This window comes from Marmota monax, unplaced genomic scaffold (genome assembly GCF_021218885.2).
Source record: "Marmota monax isolate L192 unplaced genomic scaffold, Marmota_monax_Labrador192_F-V1.1 WCK01_AAM20220418_F8-fsc00035, whole genome shotgun sequence".
NCBI classification, from domain to species: Eukaryota; Metazoa; Chordata; class Mammalia; order Rodentia; family Sciuridae; genus Marmota; species Marmota monax.
This window is the reverse complement of record NW_026691961.1, coordinates 15,370,428-15,396,932: the sequence shown is the minus strand read 5'-3', so window position 1 is coordinate 15,396,932 and position 26,505 is coordinate 15,370,428. Positions and strand designations below refer to the sequence as shown.

The 26,505-nt window shown below is 55.9% G+C and overlaps 1 protein-coding gene across 4 annotated transcripts in view; it reads left to right on the top strand.

Annotated features, from left to right (window-relative positions):
- Emp2 (epithelial membrane protein 2) overlaps positions 1–21,135 on the top strand; it is a 30,558-nt gene extending 9,423 nt beyond the window's left edge. For 3 of the 4 annotated variants that reach the window (XM_046445394.2, XM_046445404.2, XM_058579882.1), the window contains exons 2-5: positions 13,927–14,063; positions 14,591–14,681; positions 16,333–16,479; positions 18,051–21,135. In XM_046445394.2, coding sequence (XP_046301350.1) covers positions 13,986–14,063; positions 14,591–14,681; positions 16,333–16,479; positions 18,051–18,238 — 504 coding nt within the window. In that variant the 5' untranslated portion in view covers positions 13,927–13,985 and the 3' untranslated portion in view covers positions 18,239–21,135. Of the gene's footprint in view, positions 1–12,102; positions 12,351–13,926; positions 14,064–14,590; positions 14,682–16,332; positions 16,480–18,050 lie in introns of those variants that run through there. The other variant, XM_046445411.2, reaches the window with a different exon arrangement.
- Positions 21,136–26,505: the final 5,370 nt, after the last annotated feature.

The window sequence follows — 26,505 nt, the reverse complement described above, 5'->3', positions numbered from 1 at the left end:
GAGAGGTTTAGAGTGCACGATTCTTTACCTTTTAATATACTCCAAGAAGTGTGTCAGTTTTAGAACGCGTTCATCGTCTCAAAAAGAGACCTTCCTGTTTAGGTATCACCCCGTCAGTCCTGATCACTGACCCTTTCAGCCTGCGGGTCTGCCTATTCTGGAATCACATAATATGGACCTTCAGTGACCGGCTTTTTTCACTTAGCGTGATGTTTTCAAGGTTTCTCTGCATTGGAGCATGGACAGTACCCATTCTTTTTTCATGGCCGAATACTATTCCGTGGTGTGGAATATTATTTCCTTTTGTGTTCATCCCCTGATGAATGTGTGGGTTGTTTCCACCTTTTAGTGATTGTGAAAGGTGTGGCTCTGTGTGTTCATGTGCAGGGTTTTCCTTGGAGGCAGGGTGTATTTCTCCTGGTTTCTACCTGGGGTGGAACTGCCGGGTCCTGGGCCCCTGTTCGTGCCCACGGTGCAGTGAGCTCTGATCCTCTGCTTCCCCAGGTCTTACTGTAGCCCCCGGCCATGTCCTGGTTTCTAGTCCTGGGGAGCTTCCACTGTGACATCCCTACAGGCCTGAAGCAGGCTCCTGGGGCCAAGCGGGGCCCCACCAAGGCTCTGGGACAGGCTGGCCAGGGCGGGGCCTGGGGAGCTGGAGGCAAGGGGGCACCTGCTCTGGGACATGAGGTCACCGGGTGAGAAAGCCATCCCCATTCAAGTGGCTTTCAAGACCCCCGGGGCAGCGTGGCCTCTCTGGCCCTCGTCCGGCTTCCTTCCTCCTTTTGGGGAGCATCAGCGCAGAGCAGAGCCGTGGGGGCTGTTGAGTCTCACCTCCGAGGGCCACTTGTGGCCAGTGACGCTGGTTTTCCACTCCCAGGAGCCAGGATCGTTGCTTTTTAAACGACGGCGTGTCTCTGTGTTAGGAAGTGGCTCAAGGACAAGCCTGAAGTGGCATCCACGGTGGCACTGCAACGCGGCGGGCAAGCGGCCGAGGTTCAGGGCCCCTGCTCAGCGTTAGGGCCCAAGAATCCGGGGCAGGTTGGCAAGCAGCGAGGTCCCCGCGGGGACGAGCTCAGGGACACTGAGGGACACTGACGGGCACTGACGGGCGCTGGACGCTGAGGAATAGCGCAGGTGTCGGTGGCTCTAAGGACCCCCATGCCTTTCAGCTGAGATGCCCGAGAGTGGACTCCCCTGTCGGTGAGCTGTGGGAGGATGTCGCTGTCACAGGGCCACCGCGCTCTCCAGTGGGAGGGGGCCGGGCCTGGGCCCGTGTTTCTTTCCAGATCAGAGGGGCCCCCCTGGGCCAGCTTAGCCCCCGCCTCTCCTGAGCGGAAGTGCAGAGGAGCAGGACCAACAGAATGTGACACCGCAGTCCCCTTATCCAGAGGCTGGTTCTGAGATACCTGAAGTCTCAGACGGCACGGAGCCCTGTGGTCAAGCACAGGAACGGCCATGGTGGACCTGAGAGATAAGAAGGCCACTGAGAAACTCACGGGCAGGTAGCACATACCGAGCGGATACACTAGACAGAGGGCTGATTCACGTCTCAGACGGGACGCAGGGGATGGCTTGAGGTCGTGTCGCACCACTCAGGACAGTTCAGGATGTAAACCTCATGGGTTGCTTATTTCTGGAATTTTCCACTTAATATTTTTGGGCTGTTTGACTTCAAGTAAGTGGAAGCTGGGAAGGTGAAACTGTGGGCTAACGGGGGCGGAGAGGGGGAGGGCGGAGGGAGGTAGAGAGAGATTTATTTTAAGGAACTGGCTTGTGTGACTATGGAGGCTGCCAAATGCAAAATCTGCAGGGCAGGCCAGCAGGCTGGAGACCCAGAGAAGAGCCAGTGCTGAAGTCCAAGTCTGAAGGCCATTTGCTGACTCTTCTTGCTTAAGAAAGCGACCTCTTATTTAGCCAGGTCTTCAACTAATTAGATGTGGCCCACCCCCTTAGGAAGGACTCTGCTTGACTCAAAGCCCAGCAACTCAGATGTAAATCTCATCCCAAATCTCCTCCCAGAAGCCCTGGGGCCAGACAAGCAGACCGTGAAAGGAGCTCTCTCGGCCACTGAGTAGCGCCAGACACCACGTACTAGGGTTAACAGACCACCATCTCTTTCTGGTCACTCCCTTTTCAATTCAAAGAGGAAATCTCAGGGCTGGGTTGTGGCTCAGCGGTAGAGCACTCACCTAGCACAGGCGAGGCCCTGGGTCCGATCCTCAGCACCACCTAAAAATAAACAAATAAGTGTATTGTGTCCAACTACAATTAATAAATAAATATTTAAAAAATAAATAAAAAGAGGAAATCTCGGTTTGGGGCTGATGAGCCCTTAGATCGTCCCAAACTCGTTCAGGGAGACCCTATTCTAGCAAAGAAGTGGAGAGCTGGCCTTGGGCTTGACCTCCAGCAGCTGGGAGCTGGTCTCTGTCCCTGGTTGTGGTCCCCGCGGCACCCACTGTTACGGCGGGCGCTGGCTTCCCTTTCAGGTGTGGCGTAGGTTTCCTTCTAGAAATCGTCAGTTTGTTGACTTATTTGTCTGTTGGGGGGAGGGCTTGAACCCAGGGATGCTGAGCCCCTGAGCCTAACCCCCTGCGTAGCCCGTGAGTAAGGTCTGCTTTGCCCTGAGGAGCTGTGGGTCTAACGGACCGTGCTGCTCCATGTGTCAGTCAGGCTTGCTGGGTAACAAGCCACCCCAGAAGGTGACCCTGGAGGGCCTTTGAGCTGGACTCTTGGGTGGGCTCCTGACTCTGCTGGGCTCACTCGCGCTGTGGTCAGTGGGCGAGTCAGCGGGGCCCCCGTGGGTCTCCCCTGGGAAGCTGTCTGTGCTCCTGCCCTCTGCACCGCATCCCAGGCTTGCTCTTGTGGTAGCTGGGCAGACAGGGAGCTGGACAGACAGGGAGCCGGCCAGTGCGCGTGTCCTCTTGAGCCCTCCAGGAAGAGGTGGCACCACATCACTTCTGCCACCTTTTGTTGCTGATCCAAACCCCGAGGCCAGCTGGGGTTCCTGGGCGGGGAGACAGAGCCCACCTCCTGATGGGGGATCTGATCTGCTGACAGTTACTTCTTTTAACCGGTGGAGGTGGGACCCCTGTTTGTCTGCTGTGGGGGTCAGGGTGGCGCTAGCCTTGCAGAATGACTTGGGAGGAGGGTGTTTCCTCCTTTCAGTCTCCTGGACCGTTTTGTGGAGTTGGGGTTCTTCTTCTTCAGCGGGAGGAGGAGCCTGGCTGCATCTCTTTGCTCCTCCGTGCGCTCCGGTTCCTTCCACCTTCCTCCAGCAACATCCACGGGGCTGGGAAGAGCGACCTGCAGGCACGTGCAAGACCCTGATCCCCTGCTCGGGGCCACAGCCCTCCCAGGAGACACCTGCAGCCTAGCTTCAGCCCACAGGGGACCCCGGAGAGGAGTCAGGGCGCCAGCTCATCTCACTGACGCGGGGCCACCCAGTCTACACGGAGCTGTCCCACCCCGTGCCTTTCCTGGTTTCTTCTGGAGGTGGCTGGAGGTGGAGGGGGCTGGGGGGGGGCTTCTCTGCCCTCGTGGCGTTTCTCCCCAGCCCCTCCTCCCCCTTGGCCTCTCTCCCTGGCAGAATTTCTCAGCTGCCAGTGGCTCCACCTGCCCCCCACACTGTGGCGCTGGGATTGCCGTTCCAGCTCCTGTGTCCTCCCGAGGGACGCTCCTGGCCCAGCTGCGCCTGCTGCCCACGGCCTGCACCCATTTCCGCCATTGCCCTCCTGACGGTGCTTCCCCTGGCCCCCAGGTGTGCCTCTCGCCCACCTGGTGCAGACGTGGAACCGGCACCCGCTCTGGGACGGCTGAGGACCTCCAGGGTCCTTGGGCACCCGCCTCTCACCCAGCCTGTGGCCGCTCCGCCTGGAGGAGCTCTGTCCCCTGCCCGGTTCCCACCTGGGCCAGGCCTTCGCCCTTTCTCTCCGGGGCGCCCACGGCTCCCCAGCTGTGCTCCTCCCAGGCCTTCCTCCTGTTGCAGAATGATCCCCCCGCGCCCCCATAGAAGCGGATCTTGGTCAGTCCTGCCTAAGAACCCTCCTCAGCCCCGACGCCTCCGGGTAACGTCCACCCTGTGCTTCCCGCCCGGGGGTCCTGGCTGGCCTGGCCTTGCCCAGCACCCCCTCGCCTGCAGCTGCTCTGCCCTCCCAGGGCTCTGCTGTCCCTTCGTCTGCTCCCGCCCGCCCAGGGCCAGCCACACCACAGGTGCCGCCCTGCGCGGTGGCCAAGTCCCGTCGGCTTGTTCACACACCGTCCTCCGCACGCCCAGCCGCTCCAGGGGCACAGTGTGCCCTGCCCCTCTGGGTGTCCCCGGGGCCTGCTCTACGGTGCTCAGTGACTGTCCCTGGCATGAACAATTGCTCCATTTTTAAAGAACGAGCAATAGTTAGTGGCTGGAAGGCTGAGGCCCGAGTCCCCGCCTGCCACCAGTGAAGTGGCTAATGGGAACATGTCTGTCACTTTGATCCCCTACAAAGTGAGTCATCACAGTCCGTGCCTGTCCTTACGAGAGGCCTGTGACCCCTCCAAGGGACATCTGTTCTACACGCAGTGGTGGGAAGAGCCCTCAGCGGGAGGACGGGGCGTGACCGTCATCCTCTGCTCCCTTTGTCCCCGGGGTGCTTCAAAGCCGACCCAGGGCCAGCCTGGAGGAATGGCAGGTAGCTGTGGCCAGCATCTGAAGCCCCAGGTGGGCCAGGACTTGGATGGATCCCACATTGGGCCTTAAGGTGACAGGACCCCAGAAGGGAGGGGAAATCAGGCAGAAGCTGGACGGCCTGATGGTTTTGGGGTGGACGCCTGGGCTCAGATCCCAGCCCCAGCCTTGGTTAGCAGGTGGCCTCTGGGACGTGTCCCAACCTCCCTGGGCCTCACTTACTCTACCCGTGAGATGGGGCTGATCCCAGCCTACATCAGAGTTGGGTCGGGGGGCACCCCCGGGGCAGTAATCCTGGCTGTCCTTATAGTGGACATCCTGGTCTCACTGTTCCAGTGGCTGAGACCCGCGACTGTGCAGACAGATTCCGACAGAGTCGTCCTCAGTGGCTTCTGCCCTGGAGCACTGCCAAATTCCACTGTCCCGCCTGAGGCCGTTTCCGGACAGAACCAGCGGTTGGCCCTGTGCCCGGAGCCCTGGCCACAGTGAGCACCAAGCTGGGCCGTCCAGGGCGCATGGGCTTCCGCTGTCCCCGGGGCATCTCGCAAGCCTGGATGTTCCTGGCTGGCAGGTGTCCAGACACCAGGGAAAGAGGCTGCGCTGACCTCTGCCTTCCTGAAAATAGAGGCCAAAGCCACTGTCCCCTCGGAGCGCAGGGGCAGTGGGAGGGGCCGGGCTCCGGCCAGCCTGGGGTCGAAGCACCAGCCCCTCGGTGGCCCTTGGAATCCCGCTGGCTGCCGGGTGACCGCCCGGCTGCCCGCCTTCCCCAGGGGTCGTGCCCGGGCTGCTGGGCGCTTTGCGCGAGCCCCCGGGGGCGGGGGACCCGGGGGACTGACCCGGGGGACTGACCCGGGGGACTGGGGTGGGGAGGGGGGGACCCGGGGGACTGGGGTGGGACCGCTTCGGTTGGAGGACGGCCCCACCTCCGGACGGTCTGAATGGAAGGCTCCAGCCTCGAGATCGTCCTTTGCCTGCGGTTCCCGGGAGGGTCAGCAGAGGCTGAGAACCGGTGGCTCCGGCAGGAGGAGGAGCTCGTCACGATCAGGGGGGGGACGGGGACCCTGGACGGCCTGGGCGAGGGCCTGAGGCCTCCCTTCCACCCACAAGGCCCTGGTGGACTTGTCGCCCCACCGATGACAGACTGGATACTGCCTCTGGGAGTGGGAGGGCCAGTGAGTCACCGCGGACAGACGTGTGCTTCCCCACACCCAGGCTGGACGCACAACGGCTCGGCGCATGCGCGCCCGCATTTCCAGCGCAGCGGACAGTGGACGAGGCCCGCCGGGCCGCACCTCCGCCTGGGACAGAATCAAGCTCTGCCTAGCCAGCCCTTGGGGTACCTATTATCCGAGGTCTGGATGGGCATTTCTGGGGCGCTGACCACCACCCTGTCAACTGTTAGAACTCCAAAGTCACTGAGTCCCAAATACTCGTGTGTGTGTGTGTGTGTGTGTGTGTGCAGAATTTCTAAAGCTCCACCGAGACTCCCAGGGCCTCGCCCCTCCTCCTGCCTGTTATTCCTCCTCCTCGGCCTGGTGCTATCAGGTCCCGACGCCCAGAGGGCGCTGCTGCTGCTGAGGAGACCCTTTCGCCGCTTCTCCTACTGGGTCCCCAATTTCTTTTCCTAAAATAAAATATCCACCGGGCAAGGTGGTGCACACCTGAGACCCAGCTACCTGGGAGGCTGAGGCAGGAGGACTGCAAAATCGAGCCAACGTGGGCGACTTAGAGAGAGGCCTCGTCTTGAAATGAAAAATAAAAAGTAAAGAGGGCTTGGGGTGTAGCTCAGAGTGCTGCGGGCTCGGGGTTTCGATCGCCAACGCCAACACCGCCCAAACCAAGCTGAACTAAACCCCCACGGTTCCAACGCCCTGCTCTGTAGGCTGTTTCATGTGATTGTTTCATGGATATTTCACAGACCGCGAGAACTTGGGCTTCAATCATGGCATGTACCCCCAGTCGGAGCACCCAGGTGATTTACTGCACCCAGTGAGAACCATGTAAGCTCAGTGCAGAAGGGAACACACTGTGATAAATAGAGACCGCAAAACTGCAGCCATTCCACCATGTCTGGACAGCTCTTTTAGAAATCTATTTATTTTTTAGTTGTAATTGGACACAATGCCTTTATTTTACTTATTTATTTTTATGTGGTGCTGAGGACTGAACCCAGAGCCTCACACGTGCTAGGTGAGCGCTGTACCGCTGAGCCCGCCCCAGCCCTGGAGAGCTCTTTTCAATGATCAAGTGAAACCCTATTCACAATCCATAATCCATAATCCACCCCAATCTCCAAGTGATTGGAGAAATGCTTCAGCCTGGCCCGGGAGCTGAAGGATGAAGAATGCAGGAAACCCTATTTTGGGTGCCAGGGAAGAGTGAAGTGGAGTTCTTAATCAGGCCGGGTCTTGATTCGCCCAGTTCCACCTCAACTTGGGCTGCTGGGCGGGTGCAGGAAGAAGCCGCCGTCATCAACCCTCCTGCCTGGTGCGAAGGTCAAGAGCAGTCCAGCCACAGGAGATGGAGAAGTGGTGACCTGACGCTTTGTGTCCTCCGGCCTGTTTTCGTCAGTCAAGCGTGTGAGTATGAAAGGGAGAGCAGCACAGTGTCCAGGGTTTGGAACTGCAAAGCCAGGGGTTGGAGTCCAGCTCTGCCCACTTTGGCAATCCCTGGAAGGCTCTGGGAGCCTAGTTCCTCATCTGTAAAACGTGGCTAATGACCCCTGGCTCTGCTGGCCCCATCAAGCTGACATAAAGACCAATGCAGGACACACCGTGTAAACCACAGCTGGACCTTTAATCATGACGAGTCTCGCCTTCAGGGGGGGTGCCCCTCCGGGCTCCATCCCCCGGATGTGCTTCACCTCCTGCTTGTCTTGGAGTCGGGCCAGCCCAGAACCGAATCTGCCCGTCTTCCCTGAAGAGTGCCATGTGTGGACTGCTTGTCCTCATTGTCCAGGGACAGTAGCAGCTGCTGAGGCTGCACGCGGCAGAGGGCCGGGGAGGGCAGAGTCTGGAGAGGGACTGGCTGGAAAATGAGCTCCACGAAGGCAAATCTCACCCCATGATCTTGGAACAGACACGGGGCATTTGCTTTGCACCTGGGATTCTGCAACAGAAGACAGAAGGAGAAAAAAACTGAGGCAGAGCTTAGAAAGAAATATGGGAGAGAGATGGAGCCACAGAGAGGGGGAAGAAGAACACTGAGAAGAGAAAGACAGTAGAAATGGTTTGGGAAAAGGGTTTGTCAAAGAGTGACAAACAGCACACTGTTTGGCTCTGCAGTGTACAGGTTTACATGGGGATGACCGAGGGAACAACGACTGATCTTCTGATACGGAATGGGATAATGGGGGAGGAGACGGGAATAAGTGGCAGTAAGGAGAAAAACTCTTCCCTAAGCAGGAAGATACCGATAACAACCAGAAAACAGAGTGCACAGATGCTGCCTGGAATTACGGGGGAGGGGGTGGCTAAAAGGGAGAGTGATCATTTAGATCATTTAGAGGAGTGCGACTGAGGTAGGGCAGAGGCTGTAGGTTTCATCTTACACCTTTTGGTTCTGCTTATCTTTTTTATTTATTTTTAAACCATCACATTATTATACAGGACAAAACATATGTTGAATCGCTGCAATCAAAACAGCAAAACAACAACAACGACCACTGTAGGCTGGGGACACAGCTCAGCTGGTAGAGGGCTTGCCTTGCATGCACAAGGCCCTGGGTTCAATCCCCAGCAAAACCCCAAACCAAGCAACCAAACAAAAACCCCACTGCAATCACAGGATTCTGGTTACTAGACAGGAACTGGGAACGTTCCCCTAGTGCAGTCCCCTGATTTCAGGCAGGTAAACACCCAGGCTCAGGAGGCCTCTTTAGAAGAACATTCTATTCAGCCCCTGAAGAAATGACGAAGGGAAAAACAATGTGGTTCATGACAGAGGCCTTTGGGAAATGGTGGTGGATTTCTGAAAGATTGTTGTGAGCCTTCCAACAGGTCTCCATCGAGATCCAAGGGTGACTGGCATTGGCCAGCAGATTTCTAGACCTGGTCCTGTTCCTGCTTTGCCGTGGGACAGGATCCAGTCTCGGCCCTCCCTGGCCTCAGTTCTCGCTTCTGGACAATCGAGGCCTTGAGTTTTCCAGAGGCCTTGGTAGTTCAACATTTCTATAACTGTGAAATGGCAGCTCCTGCACAGCGAGGGTGGCAGAAGACAGAGGGGGAGACAGACCACAAGCAAAAGAGCAAGATGACTTCAGACTGCGCAACTCCTGGGAGAAAAAGAAACTCGGGGCAGGGGACGGATGGTGCTGGAGGGAGGAGTGGTAGCTTCCCGTTGGTGCTCAGAGGCTCTTTTCTTGGGAGGGATGTTTGAAATGAGACCCAGACAACGTGAGAGTGTGAGCTGCGGGGAAAAGGAGAGACTGCCCAAGGGACATGGCCAATCTGGCTACAGTGGGAGAGCACTGAAGCCTTCAGGAAACAGGGGTGTGTGTGGTGGGGGGGACCAGAATTCAGTATTATGTCCGTTGAAGGGAAGATGAGTTTGAAGGTCAAGGAGTAATTCTGATTCACCCTGGGTTCAGTGGGCCGTCTCCATCCAACATGGAGCCCGGGGTCTCCAGAGAGGACAGGGTGTGCTGTGGGGGTGCTGTAGCAAGGGGACAGCATTGCTGGGACAAGCCATGGGAATGGCACAGGCCGGTTTCTAGAGGCCAGAATCACACCTCCGAGGAAACCAGAGGATGTTAAGGATCAGGACATCCAGGCTCCTCCACCCACCGCCCATGTCGTGTGTGAGCTGGCCCGGGACGTGGTGCCCCCTGAAGACCTCCACAGGTCAGCTGAGGTGGCACTGATGGGGTCCTGGATGCACTATATGAAATTGAAATCTCAGAGTAAAATGACTTACACGCACGGACTCGGCTCCCGCTCCCCCGCCCAGGGGCCTGCCCGGGGGTGCTCTAACCCAGTGTGTGTGGGGGGGGGGGGACGAGGACGCAGACTGGGCAGGTGGCAGAACTCAATGGCATCCACGGGGAGCCCGGGCAGGGGAGCGGGCACAGCCCCGCAGCAGACCCCAGGCAGCCATTCCAAGAACGCGGTGGACCGTCCCGTCTCTGTGGGTTGTCATCAGCTGAGAACGGAGGCAGGATAGGGTTAGAGGTCAACCTCAGGAGGCCAGGGCCCAGAGGGCGGCTGGGCACCCTAATGGATGAGCTCCGCCAACCCAGCAAGCGGACCGTGGATGTCTCCTCCAATCAGGAGCGAAGGAGTGAGTGAGGGGCGGGGCATGAGGCGGAAGTGTTACTCCGGTGCTGCTCCCTTCACGCGGGAACAGCAGGGGGAGGGAATTAAATGTTCCCCCTAACGAGGGTCTCTGGAAGGCTGCGTGGGAAACTGGAGGGCGGTGACCTCGAGGAAGGGACGGGGGACTGGCCAGGGGTGGTGGTGGAGCGAGGAGACTCACTCTGCATCGAGATGCAGGAGTAAAGAGCCACTTTTATTCCCCCTTAAAGACTGGTGGGGTTTTCTCAATTTATAAGTGATTTCTCCCGAAGTTTCGGGTCAGGTCACCAGCAGTGTCCTTGGGTTTACAGTTCTGTCACTGATCCGCACCCCGACTCTTTGTGTTTGTTTATTTATTGATCTGTTTACTGGAGCTCTGAATTCCAGATGTGATCCTGGGAGAATTCTAAGTGGGTGACATCTACTTCTCGGTGCCCTAATTTTCGCGGGCACCCAATGGTCCCAAACAGTCTCAAGTCACCCTTCCATATATGGACCCCAGCCCTTCCCTTATGCTGGACTCAGACCTTACTTGACCTCTAATAAGAACTTACCCCTTTCTCTGCAGGAACCTATTCCTGATGTCTGAGATTTTCAACCAGGATCATTCCCAGGGGTTAAGGCAGTACCTCCCAGGCATCAAGCATTTGAGATCCACCCTCAGGGTTCTTGCTAACACTGAGGTCCCCCTCTTTTTATTAACATAATCTTTTTCTTTAATGACTCACTTTAAAACTTGAATAAAATTGTTTTGAAGTGTCACTTTATATCATTACTATAAATCTATTACTATAAAAAGAAAGAACCTTGAAAATAAATATAATAAACTCAAAAATGTTATTAAATTCTAGTTACAAACTATGGTCTAACAAAGCTCTGTCTTTTCTTTTGAAAAAACAAAATTGGTGTGACAGACAGACTAGCCCTGTTTCTTGGTGTAGTCAGGAGCATTGGAGGGGACTTTCTCATCATGTGGTCGAATGCTCCCTATCAGTGCACCATTCAAGATAATCCTTGTAACATTTGGATTTCATGCTTGGGGAAAGAGGGGGTTAGAGCCTTTTTTCCTTTTCTAGAAAGTTTTGGTTTTATGTCTATATGCTTTTGTGTTGTCTAAGCTGGACAATGTGTAAAGCTATCATCATCCAGGAGTTTACGGCCAGAAGAACTTGGCCTTTTGACATTCCAGCCCATATTTAAGTGACATGGCCTTTAGATGGTTCGTGAGTTTTTTTCCAAGGGTCAGAAATGCATCTATTTGGAGGCAGCATACGATGGCAACTGGGAATGACGCAGGCCTGAACAAAGGGGAATTTGTCCATTTGAAAAGAATTGGAAGAATCTCTGAGCTGGCTCATTGGGTCCTTCCAACTGGTGATGCACAGCATTGCTGGGGCCTCCCAGACCGAGGGGCAGCCACGTAGCTCCTGGCTCATTCTGGAAAATCCTGGGTCTCCGGGAGTAGACCCTGTGTGAGTCCAGGAGCCTCAGTGAGTTCCAGGAGGGGGTAACAGAGGGAGAGTGGTCATGGTCCGAGGGAAGAGCTGGCAGAGAGGCGGTCGGGGGGCTCCCGCAGTGGTTCCTGCATGTTCACTGGAGAAGGGAGAGAAAGGTAGCCAGAGGAGGGCCGTCTTAAATGATCCTGATTTGGAAATGAAAGTTCCATGGAGAGGGTCTCTGCGTGATCTCAGAAGAGCTCCCCGTCCTTCAACAGGCATGAACCCTGAAACATGCTGAATGAGAGAAGAGGAATCACATATCGTGATTCCATTTATATGACATGTCCACAGCAGGCAGATCCTTACAGACAGAAAGCAGATCATGGATGCCGGGTTGTGGGGAGGGGAAGAGGAGGAATGACTGCTTAAAAGGTGCAAAGTTTCCGTTAGGATGATGAATGTTCTAGAACAGGATGGGGTGATGGATGTACTAAGCATCACTAAGGGCAGGTTTTATAATGTGTGTGTTTTACCACAATAAAAATTATCTCCCCCTGAAATGACTGTTGAATTACAAAGAAAATGTGCAATGAGTGATCACAACCAACCAAAGTAGGCACCATCAATAATGGCACCGTCTGACACCATGCCTCCCGGTGGGGTACACAGGAGGCATTGCCTATGAAGTGTCTGTCCTGCCAGGAAAACAACCCAACGGACGGACGGACGGTGGGGACACCTCAAAGACACGTTCGCCAGGCATTTTCCATGACAATGGTCAGCAGTCTTCTATCACTGTCATGAGAAGAAAAGAAAGGTACCATTCCAGCCTAAAGGAGACTAAAGAGTCTTGATGGCAAAATGCAACCCACCATCTTAGACTGGATCCTGGGCCAGGAAAAGAAGCTACATGAAATATTGGGATAATTAGAGAAGTCTGAATAGACTGCAAGTGAGGTAACAGCATTGTATCATGTTAAATTTCATAGTTGTGGTCATCGTACTGTGGCTATCTGAGAAAATGGACTTGCTTGTAATTTTTTTTTATTTTTAGTTGTTGATGAACCTTCATTTTTATTTATTTTTATGTGGATCGAATCCACATGGGAGGCAAGTGCTCCACCACTGAGCCACGATCCCAGCCCCTGGACTTGTTTTTTTCTTTTTTTTTTTAATTTGTTATAATTAGTTTTATTGGACTTGCTTTTGAGAACTGCACTGAAGTATTTAGAGAAACAGGTTTGGTTTAGACAAGTGGTGGGCAAAAAAATGTGTGTGTACATGCACATATGTTTTATTCCATTTAAAACTGGGCAAAAATTTTATCATAGTCAAAGCAAGGTCTGATTTTTAACTATTTTTAATTAATTTTATGTTCTATAAGATTTGATAATAGAATCTGATTACAAATTACAGGAATGAATGAAAGAAGAATGACTCCAGTGTTGATTGTAGGGGTTGATGTGACATCTTCACTTGACATTTGGCTTTTGCTGACCAAGCCGATGGTCATGTTTGTAAAACTGTTCAGACTTCGTCAACATTCCCCAGTGGGACTTTTAACCCCCTGATATGGAAATCGTTCTTTTCAATGCTCTCTCCCCATGTCATCTAGGTTTATTTTTCCCGTCTTTTAATGTGAACTAGCCCAGCTCCAACAAGTTCTCACATGTTACCGCCTTTGGTCCCCTTTGAGAAGGATCCAGTGTCGCCCGTCGGTTGAGAGCAGCCTGAGTTCTTTTGGCAGATCTCCAACTTCGTTTTGCAATCACTTCCTGTTGTATATTATTCAGATTGTCTTACCAGAATTAAAAAAAAAAAAAAACACCCTGGGATCTCAGTGGCTTAACAGTCAAAGGCTTATTTCTCAGCTGCAGTCCCTGTCCAGGGTGTGAGGCTTCAGCATGCCACAGCTGCGCTGCCCCCTGCTACTCCCTGGGGGAGGGAGCACAGAGGCTTCCCACAGAAGTGACCTTTGGCCCCAACCTAGCTGCAAAGGAGTCTGGGAAATGTAGTCTCCTTGTGTGCTCAGAGAGAGGGAAGAGAAATGGCAGCTGTGGGTCACACAGTGTTTTTGTATGTTACGGGCCAATGTTGTTCAAATGGTATTAAGAGGAGGGATGTCTGAGTGGGGACTGATTTCAGAAGCGGCCAGATCATCAAGAACTATTTTCCTACCGTGGTCATTTTGCTTTTTCATTAGCAGGGCCTGTGGGAGTGAGTGCTCACCGAGTTTCTGGGATAGAGGGTTGGGGAGCAGCGTTTTAACACGCAGAGCCCCTCCTTCCTGATCTGTGCCCGCAGTCGGCTGAGGAGCCGCAGCTGAAACACCGTTCAGAATTAGAGATTCCGATTGGTCCCTGCCTCCCTGTGGCACAAGGGACTCTCGGCTGCTGGGTCTAACAGGGGACAGCTCCTCCTGCCACCTTTGGTCCAGTGTACCCCGGGCGAGGAAAGATGACAGAACTGGCTTGTCCTAAGACCCCACTGAACTTCATTGCATCATGACATCTGAATCTGTCCCCCTCCTTAGCACACCCTGCTTGGGCTTCGCCGTGACCCTTGGCCGTCCGCCTGCCCTGCTCCGCCACCATGTTGGTGCTCCTTGCCTTCATCATCATCTTCCACATCACCTCCGCAGCCCTGCTGTTTGTGGCCACCATCGACAACGTAAGTCCCCTCCCCACCCGCTTGGAGCCCCGGGTCAACAGTGGCAGGATCCGGTGACCTCAGTGCTCTGAGGCCCCCGGTGCCCTCCGTTGGCTTGATTGCAGTTTGGACAGTTTGGAGGCGTCCTCCCTGCCCCGTGGCCCTGAGCCCAGGCATGGAGACTCTGGCCTCAGCATGGGGCTTCTGGAGCATCCATGTTCAGGTTTGATTGGGGCAGGGCCTGGAGGACACGACCCTGTCCTCTCCTCCAATTCCCACGCGGCCCTGCTGAGCCTTTGCAGAGGTCCTGGGAATTCGGGTCTCCTGCGGACCAGGCTCTCCCTTCAGCACTGCTGTCGTCTGGGGCTTTCCTGTGTGTTGTGCCTGGCTTAGCAACATCCCGGCCTCTGTCTGGATGCCAGCAGCACCTCTGCCCTTACTTGTGACAATTAAAAATGTCCTCAGACGTTGCCAGCTGTCCTAGTAGGACCTGCCAGGAGGCACCGGTGTCTGCCTCTCTAACCGCCCGTTTCCCTTTCTCGCTGCAGGCCTGGTGGGTGGGAGAAGGTTTCTATGCCGATGTCTGGAGAGTGTGCACAAATGGCACCAACTGTACGGAAATCGGTGACAACTTTCAAGGTGAGCGTGGATGGCGGGAGCTGGCCGAGGAGGCACAGTGGAGAGGAACCTGTGCCCCTGCGGAGGCGGGTCAAGGGGTCTGCCCACGCCCAGCACAGGGGGAGGGGGACCCGACCAGCTGATCTGGGCCTCACCTCTTCTGCTTCCCGCCTTCCCCTTCCACAGCCTCAGCCCCTCTGGGTCCCCTCTGCCTCTTCCTTGTCCATGCCTGGCCACGTCCCCTGTCGCAGCCACCCACTGTGGCAGAAACCCAGAGCACTTCTGCCCCTTGGGCAGGTCAGCAGTGCTTTGAGGACCCCAGTGCCCTGAGCCACCCTCACCTCTGCGTACGTATGGGATTAAACTCGGGGACTCCACCCCTGAGCTACATCCTGGGCCTTTTTATTTTGTATTTTGAGAGGCTCACCTTGAACTTGTGATCCTGCTGCCTCAGCCCCCTCCCTGTCACTGAGCTAACAGGGGCGGGCCACCACACCCGCTACATGTCCCTGTTTAAATGAGGTCAAATATGAAAAAGGGCTTTGGAGATACAGAAAACTACATTTTTAAATTTAGTTTTTGTGGTGTTGGGATTGAATCCAGGCCCTGGTGCGTACGAAGCATACCCCCCAGCACTGAGCTGCACCCCAGCCGCTGTCTCTCATTGTGAAGGGCAGCTGTCCCTGTAGAACCAAGTCAAGATGCACTTTGGGATCCCTCGTATCTGACAAAATACGGGCGCCCTGTTACATCGGTGTTTCAGATAAACAGTGAATCATTTTTTCTTATGAGCATGTCCCACGTATTACATGAGACCGTCTCGCGCCTCAGATCAGTCACTGTCTACCGACACTCGGGTTCACCCGGGCACCCTCTTTTGGTGCCGACAACTGATCTCTGGTTTGGGGAGCAGAGGGTGCTTCTCTCTGGGTCCCAGGGTCTCAGTGCGCACTGGAGAGCAGCAGCCAGGGCTGGGGCCGGGGCTCCGTGGTGAAGTGCTTGCCTGGGGACAGCATCCACGTTCACACCCCAGCGGCAGAGATACCAGTGGCAGGCGGGGTGCCCTGAGGTCCGCCCTGAGCAGGGGCTGGGCCCTTTATGCACGGCCTCGCCAGGCGGGAACCATAGGGAAACTGAGGCAGAGAACAGTTGTGTGACCGGAAGTGGCCCAGCCAGAAGCAGTCGGTGGAGCCAGGATTCCTTCTAGACATGACCATGACCAACAGCCAAGCACACGGAGCCATCAGCGCCACCTCTCTCCCACTCTGTTTGTCACGCTGAGCCTCAGCCCAGGGACCGCCATTCTTCCTACCTGGCAAACCCAGCTGTGGCCAGTGTGTGCCCACGTCCCAAGCAAGCCTCTGTCACTTGCTGGTCTGTCACAGCCTGTGGGACCGCTTGCTGGTGGTTGTCCCTAAGGCAGTGGTCAGGGAACTGCTGGCCAAGCTCAGCTGAGGCCGGTTTTGGAGGGGCCCTCAGAGGGGCTCCTCCTCCACCTTCCAGATAAGGGCGTCAGGGCCCCCCGTCAGGGGGGTGTGTGGCTGTGGGGAGGGGTCGGGGGCTCCTTGCTGCCCCTGGGCCCAGATCCCAGGCGCATCCTGTGAGGCGGCTCTGCGGCTCTCTCGGTGGCTGTGGGTCCGTCCTCAGCCTGGCGCTCGGCCTCTGCCCGCAGGCTACGCGACGCTGCAGGCGGTGCAGGCCTCCATGACCCTGTCCAGCGCCCTCTGCTGCATGGCCTTCTTCATCTTCATGCTGCAGCTCTTCCGCCTCAAGCAGGGAGCGAGGTTCGTGCTGACCGCCACCATCCAGCTGCTGTCGTGTGAGTCAGGGCGGGCAGCGGTCCCCTCCGGTCCCCGCGGCAGTGTGTATTGAGAGCCTGGTCAGTTGGGGTCAGGGAAGGCCCCCCAAAGGCACTGAGCTGAGCGGGGACCTGTCAGGGTGCAGGAGCCGCTGTCACCCCTGTGCTGTGTTGGGGCAGCGGGGAGGGGGCAGCACGCTGGCCGGGGAGCAGCGTGGCCAGGAGTCAAGAGCCGGCCCGTGGCAAGGGGAGGTGTGGGAGGTGGGCCAGCGGGGGTCCAGACCCGTGGGGTCCTGTAGGCCACGGACAGCACTTGGGGTCTGCATCCTAAGCTGGCGGGAGCCATCAGCAGAGTTTAGGCTGGTCGGTGGCAGAAGTGCCCACCTTGGGCCAAGCCCCTGCTGCCGGCTGGAGGTAAGAGATGACCGCATGGTCCCGGTCCTGAAGGAACTTAGAGAAGGTGGAGGTGGCACAGCACTTTTTGTACCTATGAAGTTTAGCAAGACAGAAAGTGGATGAAGACGTCCACTCCACGACGTGACTATTCGTTGTTATAAGCTGCCCAGAGGAGTCTGGGCCCCTGGATGGACAGTCCCACAAAGACAGCCTGGCTGGACCAGGGCGGGGTCCTAAGACAATCAGGGAGCTTAGCCTCCTGTTGGCACTGACCTCTGTGAATGTCATCAAGTGTTCAGCTACAATACTGTGGCTGTGCCTGAGAGAAAATCCAATTATCAATGACTTCAGCCATAAAGATAGTCACTGCTTTTACATAACAAGTAGCCTGTAGGTTGAAAGTGCCAGAGCTGGTTTGAGGGCTCACAGCATCAAGCACCCCGTCTCTTCCCATCCTTCTAGTCTGTCATCTTCAGACTGTGAGTGACAGCCTCTTCATGACCCCAAAAGGGCTATTGTAAGTCCAGACATTTCATCCTGATCTAATAGCATCTAAAGCATTCAGCAGGGGAGAAGGAAAACAATTAAAATATGCTTTTTCCTCCTTCATCTCTTTTCAGGGGCTAATATTTTTCATTGAAGAATTTTCTCTGGCCAGAACTAGGGTCACATACAATTGTGTCCATAAACTTTAGCTAGTAAACTGGGGTGACAAATAATCTGGCCTGCCTTGTGTTTGTGTAAATAAAGTTTTATTGGAACACAGCCACTCCCATTTTTTAATGTGCTCTCCCTGGCTGCCATCACGCTCCGGCCAGAGTCGAGCAGTGGCGACTCCTCTAGCCCTTAAAAGCCTAAACTATTTACTTCGTGGTCCTTTGTAGGACAAGTTTGCTGGCCTCTGGCTTACACCAAGAGTGACGTGTCCTCTGGACAGGGTTCTTGGCTGCCCACACAAAACAGGTTTCAGCTAGTAAGCAATGTGGCTTTAGGGTAGATGGCAATATTCTGCTGTGAGCCAGGCAGGTGGCGCATTCAGGAGGCTGAGGCAGGAGGATCGCAAGCTCAAGGCCAGCCTCAGCAACTGAGCAAGACCCTGTTGAAATAAAAATATGGAAAGGGCTGGGGATGTGGCTCATCCGTCCTGGGCGCAGCTCCCGCGGCTCCCCATCGAGCCCCCGCTTTCTTTCTGGCAGGTCTGTGTGTGATGATCGCGGCTGCCATCTACACAGACCGGCGCCAGGACCTTCACGAGAGCAACCAGGATTACTACTCCCTGACGTCGGAGGGCAGGTACGGCTACGCCTTCATCCTGGCCTGGGTGGCCTTCGCCTTCACCTTCATCAGCGGCATCATGTACCTGATACTGAGGAAGCGCAAGTAGCTCCAGGGCCCGCCACCCTCCCTGCACCTCAGAGTCCACACTCAGATAACCGTTTTGTATATAATCGTTTTTTTGTGGTTTTTCTAGCAAACATATTGTTTCCTTTAAAAGCCAAAAAAAAAGAAAAAAAAAAGAGAGAGAGGGAGAGAGAAGCGTTTTTGCATTCTTGGGATGAGAGGAGACTGGCATTCCGGCTGGCATTCAGAACTGCTGCCCACCCAAAAGCCTGAGCAAGACAAAGGCCCATCCAGCCGCGGAGACCAGGAAAGGCAGGCGGCTGCTTCTTAAGCGGGGCAGGGTGGGGGGTCGTGAGGGAGGAGGCAGCCAGTCCCTGGGGACACGCTTCCTGCAGGGTTGGCCGGGCTCCTCCTCAGCTTCCTCCCAAAAGGGCCCAGGCGAGGGGTGACCTTCATGTCGGCCCGAGCCCCGCGTGAGAACCGGCATCAGGGCTGCGTTCTGTCTGTAGTGAGCCGGGCCCCCGCCTCCTGCAGCAGGCTGGGCCACAGCCCAGAGCTGCTGACAGCATCTCTGCCTGCGTCAGGGACAGGGGTCTGTAACCTGTGTCACATGAAGGCAAAGAATCGCTGCAAAAAGTTCCTTAGGGCATCTTCAAATGCAGACTGTGGACGCCCCCAGACCCGCAGAGCCAGCGTCCAGCAGACGGCCTGCGAGCTGCATTTCTAGTGGGCTCCCAGGAGACGCTTAGATGGCTTAGAGCTGGGGACCACCTCCCGGAGCCGGTGGCAGAGCCGTCTTGGACAGGTCAGTGGCCTGGTCATGTGCAGATGGCCCCACTGAGGCCAGACCTCAGCCCCCGACCCCTCTTGGTTCTCACTCTGGGCCACCGAGCTCCTCTCCCAGGCCCTGACACCTCCAGAGGCTGTGCAGCCTCCTCCCCAGCCTCCCTTTCTGTCCTACATTCTGAGGCTGGCGAGCCTCCCTGACCCCTGTCCTGGAGCCCAGAGGACCTGCCACTGTTCGGTCCTTCATCCATTCATTCGTCAGCATAAGTGACGGCGTGCTTGCCACGTGGCAGGCGCAGGGGACCCTGTCTAGACAACCTGCGTCCTCACAGGGTCATCATCAGGTGGAGAAGAAAGACTAGAAACCAGTCAGAGCTAGTTACAAGCCGTGATGGAGCGGCAGACGCCACCGAGCAGTCAGGCGGAGGCCCGGGCAGGAGCGGGCTTGGTGCCCACCTGTCCTAGCAGCTCCGGGCGTTCAGCTCCCTCTAAACATAGCTCCACTTGACTCCGACACGTGGGGCTCTGCCCAGTACCTGTCTGCGTTGTGGCCAGAGGACACTTCCATGGAGGGTCCTGGGTCCCCAGCCAGCAAGCAGAGGCGCATCCCCCAGGGCCATAGTCCTCAGGCTTCCAGGGCAGGGGCCGGGGAGTGAGCACTCCTGGTGATTCCGAGAGCGTCCTGGGGTCGTCAGGAGCCCGACCTCGTACCTCAGCACCCTTCTCCTCTTGTGTTTGAGCATCCCCCCCGGGAGGTGACCCTGGGATGGCGTAGGGGATCGTGGGCTGTTTAAATACCTTGGCCCTGACCGGGTGGTCTGCCATCGGCCCAGCGGAGGTGGAGCTAGGGAGACGTCCGTCCGGTGGGAGTACTTTCAGGGTCACCAAGGCCCCTTCAGTGCAGAGCAGTGTCTCTTCACTCATTCGCTGGTTTCCACAGTTGTATTAAGTGTTTTCCGTGTTCCAGGCCCTGGGGGGGCTCCCGTGTGGAGTTTGCCGTCTCTGAAGCAGGACCCACTCTCTGTGGAGGGGTCACTGTCAGCCCAGTGCCACGGGCCAGAGACAGGACGATGGTCCCCTCCTGACCCCATGGAAAAGGGTCACCAGGCTCACTGTGGGCAAGGACGTGAGCCGCACCCCTGGGGTCGGCAGGGTGCTGTAGGAGGAAGCTGGGTCTGGGGCGCCCTCCCCTAGGCTTTCTACCCAGGTGGCTTTTCTAGAACTTTCTGATATTCACAATAGAAACAATCAAAACTCCTTAGAACCAGAGCTGTGGAAAGCCCAACCCCCATGCAAGGCACGAACTCCCCCCCACAAAATAACTCTGGGGCCACAGAGTATCTGTCACCCCTGATCTGGAGCAGCCCGGGGTCTCCCAGCGGGCTGCACTGGGTCCCTCCATCTGTGACACGACTGTGGTGAGGCGTGTGGGAAGTCGGGAGGGTGGGGCGGCTGCCCCTCGTCCTCCCGCAGGTAGACGGACCCACCTGGTGCTCATCGTCATTGGCTCGAGAACCACCACCAAATTAGCTGGACATCCAAGAAGCCAATGTCAGGACCAAATCTGCCACTGTGTTGGAAGGAATGTAGCCTGCGCATCTTATGACATTTTTATAAAGTACTGTAATTCTTTCATGGGGGGCACGTGATGGGGACAGACTAACTTGTTTTGTTATTTGCATTAAAATTATTTTGGGTCTCTGTTCAAACGAGTTTGGAGCTTGCTTGGCGCGTCACCCTGCGGGACGTCTGAATGCAGGAGAGTGGGGCCCCCTGCGCCCGCCCCCTGCCGCGGGGTCGTGCCTGTGTGTGGCCAGGCTGACCCCAGGATGCTCCGCAGTACCCCACGGTGAAGACCCACTGCGGCGGCCTCCTGCGTGGGGAGTGAATCACTAAACTCGCTAGTGATTTACAGGTTACTCACCAAAGAGCAACTCGGCCATTTTGTACATGGGAAGGCGCCGGTGATGGGGAGGTCCCAGGGGAAGGCTGAGAGGCTACTGAAGAAGCTTGCTTTGGGGACACATGTGAATTTAGGGCAGTTAGAGACTTGCTGCTTACTGTGCCTTTAAAACAGTCCATTTTCTATGTTTTGTATGATCTGAAACTGTACATGAAAAATAAAATTTAAGACGAATTGCTCAGAGCAGCAGACTCGAGTGTTCCCTGGCGTGATGATATCTAGGGTAGAGATGCCGCCCCGGAGCAGCGGGGTCAGCGGGTGTCTCGTTAAGGTGACAACATAGGGTTTCTACAGCAAGCCGCTGATGACCGACAGCCGTCAGGAGGTCACCTCCGCTCCTCCTGCTCTCTCAGGGGCTGGCGTGGTGGCCACCTCAGCAGGGCACAGGATCCCACGCCCCTGCCTGGTGGGTGATCTCCTAGCACCGTCTTGAGCAAGTGGCCCCCATGTCCACTTTGCAGATGGGAAATATGTGATTGGTCCTGTTCTCTAGTTGATGTTAATGAAGACCTTGGCTTTAAAGGGTGGGTCAGGATGGAAATGAGATCGTCGCGGGAGCATGCTGTGCTGCAGGGTCCAGCCCGAGAGACCCAGGGCGCGTGCACAGGGCCTTTCATACCCTTCCTCGCTCTCCCCCCCCCAAGATCTCTTTGAACTTTAAGGGAAGCCAAAGGCAGTCAAAGGCACCCCTCTCTCTAGGGGACCTCCATTTCCTTGCCTCCAGGAGGCTGTGACCTGGAGTTCCCAGGGTGCCGCAGTCTGGCTGGGCACAATCAGGAGCCACTTGTCAAAAGAAACTAACTTTATTTTTAGAACCACACACGCCAAACAAAACAGCCTCTCAGGAAAAACCCTCAGAGCCTCAACTGCCACCACCGGCTTTCCACAAGCCTCTCTCTCCCACACAAGCTTCTCCCCACCTCCCACAATCCTCCTGCTCTTGAGGCCGATTGGCTGGGTCACGTGGGCGGAGCCAAAAAAGTCCCCCAATGAGCAGCTCCGTGGTCTGAAAGGGCAGGGAAACAGCCCAATGAGCATCACCGCAGAGGAGCCAATCAGCTAGATGTTGCTGGGGCCGAGGAGCCAGTCAGCTAGATGTTGCTGGGGCCACTGTGAGCCAAATCATCTTCTTTTTGGTCTGTAGAAATCGCTTTAGTTAATCTTTCTGGAATCCGAATCAGCTGCTGTTCTCCCTGTGGAAACACATAAACAGACCCCCGACTCCAGACAATTACTGGGTCAGGACCTTTCCATTGTCCTGTTAGAATATCCTTCCAAAGTACCTTGGGCTTTTGCACATTTTTTGGACACATATGCCTTTCCGCAGCACTAAGTCCTGATGAATCCAAATTTAAAAAGTTTAGAGTAAAAAGGGTTATTTTAAGTTTATCTTTGGGGAATATATACCCCTTCCCAATTCCTTCTTTTTGCTTTAATAAGTACATTTTAATAGTTTGATGAGTTTGATACTGTTCACGTTCTTTGTTTCTCTGTTCTGCTGCTGGGCTGGGACCCAGAGCCTCGGGCACGCTGAGCCGCGCCCACCTCTGAGACACACCGTGCCCTGGTTTATCTGGTGTCGATTTTGTTTTCTTGGATGCATGTGGCAGATGGGTGCAGAAGCCTGAGTTTTATGCCTCTGTCTTCATTCATTCACCAAGTATGTGTGTAGCTATGTGGATGCGCACTGCACTGGGCACTAGGTGCGTCATGACCACCCTGGTCTCTGGCCTGATCTCACCGTCTGAGACCCAACTCCAGCACCCCAGAGCTAGTGTCTGGTGGCTGCACCCGGCTCCTGCCGGAGCAGGGAGTGAGACCCCACTGTCTCAACCCGAGGCCAGAGATGGAGGGAGGGAAACCCGTGGGAAGAGTCTGCGATGGCCTTTCACAGGGGACATCCTGTGTGCTGATCTTATCCAGGACACAGACTAGAGCCCGACTGGCCGGATCTGCCCGGCTGCCTGTTTCTGTTGACCCAGGAACTGGACATGGCCTTTGCATTTCTAAGTGGTTGGGGGAAGGTGAGAAGAAGAGTGCCTGGTGCCTGTGGAAGTGTCTGAAGTTCGAATGTCAGTGTCCATAAAGTTTTATTGGAAACAGCCACGCCCATTTGTGCTGGGGCCTGCCCGCTTGGGTGGGAGAGTTGCTATAGCAACCATATGGCCTAACAAGCCGAAAATCCTGCCTGGACCTTCCCGAGAGCGTTCTCTGACCCTTGAGTTGAATTCACTGTCCTTCAAAGCTTCTAATCATTAGATCACAAGGCAGCTGCCACGAATCTGCAGCAATGTAGATGGCAGGTCCCAGGCAGAAATGGGCTCAGCAAAGCCACACTCTATTTCAGTTTTGCTTATTAGCAGACCACTTGGTCCAAGATCTGCTCCTTGTAGGATCTCGCTGAAGGCTATGAGACATGCCAACATCCTGGTGTGTTTTCATAATTTCTCCTGATGCAACAACATCCACAAGTTCATGGTTGGTATAAAATAAAAAGGGGAAAGCTTAAGCCAAGTCAAAACTTCCACCCAGGGGCCAGGCCCAGCCCACACCTGCTCACTTCCACAGTGTTCACGGCTGTTTTCAAAAGCAGAGTCGAGTCATTTCCGGATAGGAGACAGAGTGTGTGAACCACAAAACCTAAAATATCCCAGACAGCACAGGAGCAGGAGATACTACTGCCCCTGATGGGGTGTCTGGGACTCAGCGTTGACACCGATCCCCATCTACTTTCTCAAACCTGCAGCCCATGAAGGCTCCTGGGAGTTAGTCTTCGTTAATTTAACCCGTTACCAGAACACCACTAGGTGATTTTTAAGGATCTCAGTTTATTAATTCTTAGTCATGTGATTTTTGTGCCTTTTTTGGTGACTGTTCAAGAGAGACTTACAGTTTAGGACGGGACCTCGGCGTGAGTCCACTGCACAGTGTGCCCTCTGTGTTGGTGAGTTTTGAGTCCTGGAATCTATCGATAATGATGGAGAATATTCATAAACAACAATCGCATCTGTACTAAACCTGCTGGGCTTTTTCTTCTTGTCATTACTTCCTAAACAAAGTAGTACAACAACTGATTTCCCAGTGTGCAGTACTATGAGCCATCTAGAGAGGAGTCGAGGCCTGCAGGTGGCTGTGCACAGGCTGTATGCAAGCACGGTGCCATTTCCTACGTGGGAACCGTCCCCCAGGTACCAAGGGACAAGGGTGCTCACAGGAGAAAAGGTGTTTCCAGTACAAACTCCCTTTGAAGTCATTGTAAGTAGACCGTATCGTGGAGAGTACATCTCACTGTTTTCTTTAGAATTTCTTCCTTGTAGCAACTCCACACTGACCCCTGGGGACATTCCAGCTGACAGTCCTCTGGTCTGCAGCATGGCTGGCCTCTCCCCACTGGACGTCAATGGCACACCCCCTACCACACCTTGTGACCAGCCAACCTGTTCCCTGGAGGGAAGGAGCACAACGCACTGCCCCCCCCCCCGCGGGGAGCCACTGCTGCAGGGTTGATGAGTGCCAGGTCTCCTGTGCCCCCTGATGGGGGGCCCTCGGGGGCTGCTGGAACTGAGCAGCAAACACGAAGCCCAAATGGCTCCCACCCCCGGGGAGCAACAGGAGGAAGGCTGCCCAACGTCCCCAGCGATGGCCCTGGGCATCTGCACCAGGAGAAGGGCACGGGTCCCCCCCCAAGCTGAAGGGGCAGGCTGCTCAGGTTTGTCGTCAGCGAGAACAAGCAGGGGCCAGGGGACCAGGAAGAGGCTGCTCCGTGTTTGGGAAGTGCCATTTCAGCAGGGGCGGGACACAGGTGAGCAAAGAGAACCGCCACTTGCCCTGGGCCTGGGCCTCTTCACCAGCAGATTTGGGGGCCGGGGCAGGAGGAGCAGGTGCCTCATCAGGTAGGAAGCGTGCCACTAAGGTAGAGCCTGGCAGGAGAGCTGACCCCAAGCTGGGGCCACAGCCTCGTCCTGGCTGGACCCGGGCTGGGTATTTCTGAAGTCCACCTCTCTTCCGTGCCCTGTAAACCAGCCTCAGACCATGGTTTTCCAGCCCGAGAAGAGGACCCTGAATGCCGGAAACTTCAGACAAGGTATGGGACCTAAGGAGCTATCCTCCCAGAACCAGAGGACCTCCACTCCCTGGCAAATCCTGCCCACTGAGCTGCCTCTCCATTGTGTTTGGGAAGTGCCTAGCAAATGTGGCCCCATAATTTCCTGCTGTGTGACCTGAGACAAATTGCATGGCTTCTCTGGGCCTCAGCTTCCTGAATCACCGTGGCAGCATCTGCAGGGGCAATGCGCCAGTGCTCACGGAAGGCTGTTCATCTTTCATCACTGTCAAGTCCCCTACGGGTAAGTGGCAGATTCCAGGCTAAGACTTGGATTTCCTGACTTCAGATCCTGGGTTTCCACATGGCCACACGCTGGAACCACTGGGAAGCTGGCAATTCCCAGGTTCCAGAGGTCGAGATTCGATTTGTCTGGGAAGCAGCTTGGGCAGCAGAGCTGTGAAGTGAAATTCAGGTGGTTCTAACTCACAGCCGGCATGGAGAGCCTGTCCCACTCCACGTTCCAACCCGAGGACAGTCCAGGGGGTCAGGGGCAGGCAGTGTCTCCCCTCCGGGCCTGGTTTCTGTCAGTGGGCACAACGTCCTCCAGGTCAGTGGCAGCTGGTGTCTGATCCCCCTCGTTCTTGTGGCTGAGAACATTCCATCGCGGGATGGACCTCATTCTCTCCACCCACCATCGATGCACAGGTGGGTCATTTCCGCCTCTGACTGCACTTACACAAAGGTGTGCAAAGGAGTACGCTCCTAGAGACAGAGCAGGGTGGAGTGGCCACGGGCGGGCGCAGGGGAGCTGGGCAGGAGGGAGGGACTTCTAGGGATCTGCTGCTTGTGGTCCTGCCAGAGTCAACTTACGGTACACGTGACTTTTTTTAAAAAATAAGTTATTTTCACGGTGTAGGTGGACACCATCTCTTTATTTCCTGGAGGAAGTGGCAGCTGGTCTCGCCCGGGGAAGGCGAGGGCAGGTGCGGTGGCAGGCACATGGGCCGCGCTGGCCGGGTCTCCCTGGGGGGTTAACGGGGAGCGAGGCGGCTGCGGGGAGTCGGCAGGGTCTGGAGCCCACGCTGGAAGCCGGAGCCACCATCCCGGGCTCCCAGCCTAGCGCCACCTCCTTCCTGCCCAGGCCGGTGCCGCGGGTGACCGCCTGGGGCAGGGGGTGACCGGCTCCTTCTCGGGATGCGCTTTCTCCCGCTCCGTCTCCTTGTGGCTGGGTCTTCGCGGTGCGGTGGCCAGGGACATGCTCTTACAGCGCGGGCCTGGACACTGGAATCCCCAGGGACGTGTCGGGGACGAGGTTCCGGGGTCACCCACGCTGCGTGAATCGGAACCTCCAGAGCTGGGCCCTGGAACCGGCCACCTGAACAAGTCCCCCAGGTGCCGGTGGCGACTGGGGACCTTGGTGGGCCACCAAGTGCGCAAGCTAGGCCAGTCCCCCACGAGGGGTGGCCCGGACTGCTCCTCTCTGAACATGAGCCCAGTGGACTTCAGAGGAGGTGGG